The 7,397-nt window shown below is 41.3% G+C and overlaps 1 protein-coding gene and 1 non-coding gene across 2 annotated transcripts in view; both read left to right on the forward strand.

Moving 5' to 3' along the window:
- Positions 1 to 728: 728 nt before the first annotated feature.
- The window catches only part of PLA2G7 (phospholipase A2 group VII), a 36,799-nt gene continuing 30,130 nt past the window's right edge, over positions 729 to 7,397 (forward strand). The window contains exon 1 of the mRNA XM_007936296.1: positions 729 to 837. Within this exon, the coding sequence (XP_007934487.1) occupies positions 729 to 837 (109 nt within the window). The remainder of the gene's footprint in view (positions 838 to 7,397) is intronic.
- LOC122149600 lies at positions 2,908 to 3,014 on the forward strand. The gene has a single exon (XR_006163230.1). It is a non-coding gene; the product is annotated as a U6 spliceosomal RNA (small nuclear RNA).

Genomic DNA, 7,397 nt, shown 5'->3' on the forward strand with positions numbered 1-7,397 from the left:
TTTTAGGATGCTTACAGTGAATTAGGATTATAGAGATCACCAAAAATATAGCTATCATCATTGTCATCACCAACAATGGCAGCAGCAATATAATCACTTTATAATGGTAATGAAAGCATTAATCAAAACTTTTTGAGTGTTTACTATATTCCAGATATGATGCCTATGGATATTACTGTGATTATAATAAAACCAAATTCACTGCTGTAGAGTCATTTCCAACTCATAGCGACCCATTCTTGGGTTTCCGAGGTGGTATCTCTACAGAAGTAGACTGCCCAATATCCCTTCCAAGGAGTGGCTGGTGGATTTGAACTGCCAGCATTCTGTTTAGCAGTCAGATGCATTAGGCACTATACCACCAGAGCTCCTGTGATTATAATATATGATTGTTAATTATTATTATATATTGATGCTATTCATTGTAACCAAGCAAGACTGCTACAGAATTATGTAACTAATGACCAAAAGCCTAAAAGTCAGTGCTGCTTCTGTACTCTACAATCAAGCATTACTAATGATTTTCCCACTTTTGGACCTATCTAAAACTGAGTCCAGAAAATGCATGTTCCATTTTTTCCAAATGTCTTCTTCCTCTATAAAGTCATGTTACTAGTACTTCATCCTCACTGTTTTTGTCAGCCTATGTAAGTCTTTATTGTATTTTTTTTTCTTTTATTTAGCTGCTTTGAAGACTGTTACGCTGCAACAGCTGCTGGGTCCCCAAGATGGTGCCATCCAAGTTGCATATGCTTATCTGCCTCTGCAACTGCTTCACACTGATTCATCCTTTTGACTGGCAAAGCCTAAATCCTGCTGCCCAGATTCAATCATCAGGTAAGAATTACTTTTGTTAAAAGACTTGAGCAGTTAACATGTTACAGATGGCCTCAGAAAAGTTTTATGTAGGTAGGACCACTAAAGCAAGTATTATTGCGAAGAATGCTCCTGAAGGCATGCTGTTCTCCTGGGGTTTGAGTGAGAGCTTCATTTTCTTTTAGTTCCAGCTGGAACTGAAGAAGCTTCTCTCTTCTTCAATAGCATGACTGACAGATAGAACCAGAATGAGACATTTTAAGAGAAACTGGAATCTCAGCTTGCAATCACCGTGGAGAAGTTCCTCAATTCTACCTCTTCCCTACCTCAGTGCCCTAGTCACTCCCACTTAAATGCAATAGCACAACAACCCTGCAGTTCACTCAAAGACAACCTCAAAACCTGCTTTCACAAAGGTGAAGAAGGGACAGGTGTCTTGATCAACAGGCATGGTCCTGGTTAGTAATTGGAATAGTGTGAGAAGATGGCAAGTCAGGGTCTTGGGATCCAGAGGGAAGCAGTCTTTTCTGCCTAACAGAGAGACCTAGGAACAAATTGGTACTAAGAGGCTCCTGGTGAGAACTGACCTTCCTCACTTGCTTTTTCTTACTGTGTAATGGGAGGGAAGGAGAAGAGATAGATGAAGGCTTAGGCAAGCTAGGAAGAGTGACCAGCCCTTCATTGCTGGGAGAGTGCTTATGGAGCCTTGTGAATTCCTACTAATCTCTGAGAGACATGTGGCATGAAATTCCCTATCTAGTCTCCTAATGGAAGCAGTATAGGTGGTCTCTGAATGGTATTCCACTGTCTGTGCCCACAGATCTATGCACCTCGATAGATATGGTCACTCTGAATCTAGTTGTTCAGGCTTGATGGGTGACTCCTTAGCATAGCATTTATTGAAGAGCTTTCATAACCCAGTAACTTATAAATATGTTCTGCCCAACATTATAGTTGAGGAAATGAATGAATTAGTAGAAGAAAGGCTATATCTTATATCTACATTTGCATAAGAAATGGAATAATATCTCACAGGTCTATTCATTTAGTAATATTTTTTTGGAAGCTAAAGGTGCTAGTGACTAAGACAAAGAGCTTTCACTCAGGTTCAAGGAGCTTGCAGTCTAGTTGAAATTAAGTTCATTTTTCCCGTAGCCTTTTACATGATGGGCAAATTACCACCTAGAAGACATTTACATCATTCACTTTTTCTTGGTACAGGGTGAGAATCTTAAAACATGTTTTATATCCCCTAAATTTTAAACATGAGTTTAAAATTAACTGGTCTGCAGAAACTTGAGAAGAGGGACACTGTCTTATTCATCTCTGTATTGACAGACTGAGCCAATGCCCTCTCTATACATTGTAAGTTTCAAAAAAAGAATGGATGATTTTTTCAAAATTACTGGAAAAAAGTATTAAATTCTTTATAAATTTTTTATTGAATGGATAGATTTTAGCTAGATATGACGCTGCAGGTAAAAGATTTGTATGTATGGGATAAAACAAAAAAAACCAAACTCATTGCCATCGAGTCAATTCTGACTCATTGCAACACCCTTTGGGTTTCCAAGGCAGTAAAACTTTATGGAAGTAGATTGTCCGGTCTTCCTTTCACAGAGTGGCTAGTGGGTTTGAACAGCCAACCTTCTGGTTAGCAGTCAAATGCTTTAGGGACTATACCACCAGAGCTAGAGATAACTTATTTGCTAATGTAGGACAGAAAGCCATGCAAGAGAATGTTATTTTACTTGTTGTTGTTGTTGTTATGTGCCGTCGAGTCAAACCCGACTCATAGCGACCCCTCCTTGGGTTTCCGAGGCAGTATCACTACGGAAGTAGGATTGCCCAACCTTCCTTCCGAGGAGTGGCTGGTGGGTTTGAACCGCCAGCCAGCTGGTTAGCAGGCAAGTGTCTTAGCCACTCTGCTACCAGAGCTCCTGTTATTTTACTAGCTTGTGTACAATTCATCTTCAAAGCTTGGACTGAATATCAAGAATACCTGACAATTACATGCCATCACACATATGTAAATAAGAGTAATAATATATCACCAGGTCTCAATGCTGCTATTAAAATAAAGTGAAGAATGTGCTCACTTCTGCAGCGCATATGCTAAAATTGCAATGATACAGAGAAGATTAGCATGGCCCCTGCGCAAGGATGACACACAAATTCGTGAAGCGTTCCATATTTTTCGACAGATGCTAAAACCAACCAATGTGTCCACAATACCACATTGCCATTAACACCAAACACTAGGCTATACAGATAAGCACATAAACACCTGAGATGATCAGACAGGGGTCAGTGAATAGAGATATAGACCAAGGATATATTCAGCTGAGGCTAATCTTGCACAGACACCAGTGATACAAAATACCTGCCGTCCTTACAGAAACAATAGAAGACAGACACAGAATAATCCCTCACAGATATCCCAACACTATGGGAAAGAGATCCAATAGATCTACTACCTCAGGACCATGGTAATGGGGTATACCAGACTCGATTGGCACAACAAAATACATAAAAGCGTTATTCCACATCCTACATTGGTGAGTAGTGACTGGTGTCTTAAAAGCTTTCAAGCAGCCATCTAAGATGCAGCTAATGGTCTCCTAGCATCAGAAGTGAAAAAGAATGCAAAAGAAAAAAAAAAAAAAGGACATTTAGAAGCAATGAGCCCTAGGACATGATGGCCCTCAAAACAGAAGAACTGGATGGTGCCCGGCTACCAATGCCAACCACTCAGGAAAAGATCAAGTCTGGAAATCCTGGATAGAGTGGGAGGGAAAACATGGAACAAAATCCAAAAACTCAGTAGTGACCAGAATTACTGATCAGATGAAATCTGGTGAGACTCCCAATACTATGGCCCTGAAATACATTCGGTGCCCGGAATAAAACTTACCCCCAGGGGCAGTCTCTCAGCCCAATAGTTAACAAGATGTACACACAGACCACTCAACCCAGGATGCCGCACCCACACACTCAATGGTAATACATCCTTTAGAGCAATAGACCATGGGACACCAGAGGACCAACATTCAAACTGAGGAGATATAAGACAAACAGGAGTGCATAATTATGAGGGGCACAGAGGGAGGGTTGCAGGGTAGGGAGGGGAGGGGAGGAGACTGGGTTAGGGTTGGGCATGGTGAATGGGGAATGAAACTAAATGTACGCATGACATTGAGTGTAAAACAAGCTCTTAAAATAAAAATAATAATTTTTAAAATAAATAAATAAAATAAAGTGAAGAAAATCAAAACCAAATCCACTGCCATCAAGTCAATTCCAACTCATGGCAACCCTATAGGACAGGGTAGAACTGCCCCATGGGGTTTCTAAGAATGTAAATCTTTATGGAATCAGACTGCCTCATCTTTCTCCCATGGAGCAGTTGGAGGGCTTGAACTGCTGACCTTTTTGTTAGCAGCCAAATGCATTAACCACTGTGCCACCAGAGCTCTTCAAAGAGGAAGAGACACTTATAAATTCTGACAAAAAACTATGTCATCTAAAGTGAGCAGTTAGCCTGACAAGTATCTTCCTTTATGATGAGTCCTGGTAGATTGAGAATGGAAGATTCAGGACCGTGTCTGAGCTAGCTGCATGTTGGTGATTTGTTTTTGTAGCCACCTTCCAACTGGCCAGCCACAGGACTCTCTAGACCCATTTCCAAACCTGGGTGAGTTCACAGTTTCCTGAGACCATCTTAGGGGTCACATATCTTGGAACAGACAGCCCTAGAACTTCAACTTGACTTGTGGGCCCTGAATTTCAGGTGAGGAGGCTTCTCAGATAGAGCTGGTGTTGGAGACCAGGCATTCATAGGTAATTGGAAAAGGTTCTCAGGGCCCAGATGGAATTGCAGTCCCACAAAGGGAGGCTTGTGCAGGCTGGGACACTCTCACACTTCTACAACTGCACTCACAGTTCCCAAGGTAGGGTCTCCAAAGCAGCTGCAAGTTCTCTGGAGCTGTGTACCCTGGAGGTTTCTCAACCACCTCTTTATAGCTACAAGATGGCTACCTATGGGGTGGGGTGCAGCAGCTTGCAGGCTACTCATCACTGGAAACACAGGCAGTCATGGTCTACCTTGCTGTCCTCTGAATCTGATATCTTCCTATTACACCATGAAGCATGGCAAAGTAGAAATTTTTTAATGGGAGAGGAAGAGCCCTTTAGAATTTTAAATAAATCCTGACTTTATAGCCTTACTGGCAAAGTATAAATTAAAAAAAAAAAAATCACTGAGGAAATGTCCTGACAGATGAAAATTCTGAATCTGCCCAGAGGAAAATTGTTATGCTCCAAACTAGATTTGCTAAAACTCCTCTAAGGGCTTCACCATGCATTTGGGTAACAAGTTAACAAATGCTAGAGAAGGGGACTGATATCAGTTGTCCACCTGTTATGTGTCAGGTTGTGAGGTAGGTCCTTGACCTACATTATCACTTCTTCCTTACTGCTGCTCTGGGGGATGGTCTCCAACCATCAGAGAGGTGGTATAAATTGCCTAGGCTAGAGTATTGAAGCTGGTAAGAGACACATCTGGAATTCAAAGTAGGATCTCCTGGCTTCAATATCCAGGAACTGTCCATTCTCACTCTGCTACCTTCCTGGAAACTTTCTTTCCCCATTTGAAAATAGATTGCTGACCTGTTTTTCAGGCCAGGTGGCCTGGTGCCTTAGCTAAGAACTTATATGGACACATCTTCTTTGATTCAGTAGAATAGAGGTGAATGCCTGAGATTCTGTGTTTTCCAGCTCCCAGATGGTACTGGTCCACAGGCTCCAGTTAGAGTAGGAAGGCTTAATTATTGAAAGAATTCATGGTTGGCAGTTGCTTCATAAATGAATCACTTGTTTGGAGTATATAAATGGTCTTCTTCCAATGACTCAGAACCTTTCTGGGTCATGCTACATGATAGCAATGCAGGTGTCATACCTAACAAGGATCTTGTTGTCTGAGTGGCAGAAGCAGAGTATGATGGCAAGCATGAGTCCATCGTAAATTCCTGTGTACAATAGAGAGGAAGGGGTGGCCCAAGTGAATGTACTGAGAAAAGTGAGGATCTGGAAATACTGGTATTTGTATTCAAAATCTTGAAATAAAATACAAATTTGATTGGAGTTTAGAAAGGAAGAGAAGAGATGAAGCTTCAGGTGTGTGGAAGGGTTTTGGCACCAGAGAAGAGCATTTTCAGGAGTGTGTGTGCATAAAAGGATGTATATGATAAAGTGTTTGAAGGAAGAACAGGAGGGATCAACAGTAGTGAAAAACTTGGTTCAGTTCATTTTCACAAATGTTTATTGAGCATGTGCCAGACACCGTGTTAAGGTCTGAGACTCTAAAGTCATGGATCCAGCTCCTGAAAAATATCCAAGTGTGGAAACCAGAGAATGCAAGAAACAGTTTTCATATAATGTGATAGGAAAACTGGTTTTAAAAAATATGTACAAGGTATCTATGTAATGCTGAGGATGAAATGATTGACTCTGTATGAGGGATCAGGGAAGGCTTCAGATAAGACATGACATCTGATAAAGTGTTGAAGTTTGAATAGGAGTTTTCCAAGGGGGGTTCAAGCACAGAGAATAGTATTTACAAAGTGCAGCAACATCAAACAGTCCATTGTGTAGGTCAGGAGTGCTGAATCACATGGAAGGGAGGTATCTTAAGGAGAAGGAGCAGGAAAGGAGTACAAAGCAGTGGGCCTACAGAACATGGAGAGTCTTTCTTACACATGCCCTCGAATTTTCTATTTAACTTGTGTACCTATGAATCTCAACATATTTCAATCCCAGAACACTGGAAAGAGTCTCTAGGCGGTGGTGCAGTTAAGTACTTGGCTACTAAACAAAATGTTAGTGGTTTGAACCTACCCAGAATTACCTTGGAAGAAAGGCCTGGCAATCTTCTTCTGAAAAGTGACAGCCATGAAAACTTTATTGAGAAGTTTTACTCTGCCACATTGAGGTCGCCATCAACTCAATGGCAAGTGATTACATTTGTGCCTCAGTGACAGGGTATTTGCTTAAGAGGGCACGTGAAGATTTAAATTCCACCTGCAAACTGCCTTCCAAAAATACTTTAATACATTCCTGTTTCAAAACTAATTTAAAATGCATTGAAGAATTTTAAGAATTTCCTGGTTGAGATTTGTGCTTTTACATGACTCTAGCAGCTATGTAAAGGATGCATTTGAAGGGTCCAAGGTCCAAGGTACAAAGGCAGTTAAGAAGGATGGCAACTCTCTGGTCAAGAGATAATGAGGGTTTCAGGCTAGTTGGGGCCCACACGCTGACGTGGGTAAAGGGAGGGATATATGGAAAAAGTCTGAGACCACCATGGTAACATTAGGAAAAAGGAGGACAATGAATTATGCACTTAGGAGATAGATGACAGATGCTAATACCAACCAGTGTGCCCACAATCCTGCATTACCATTAACACCAAACACCAGGCTACAGATAAACACATAAACACCTGAGAGGATCAGATGGGGGTCAGTGAACAGGAGTATACGCTAGACCAAGGATAGATTCAGCGCAGGCTAATCTTGCATGGA

This window comes from Orycteropus afer, unplaced genomic scaffold (assembly GCF_000298275.1).
Source record: "Orycteropus afer afer isolate SDZICR_OR568_19922 unplaced genomic scaffold, OryAfe1.0 scaffold00034, whole genome shotgun sequence".
NCBI lineage: Eukaryota > Metazoa > Chordata > Mammalia > Tubulidentata > Orycteropodidae > Orycteropus > Orycteropus afer.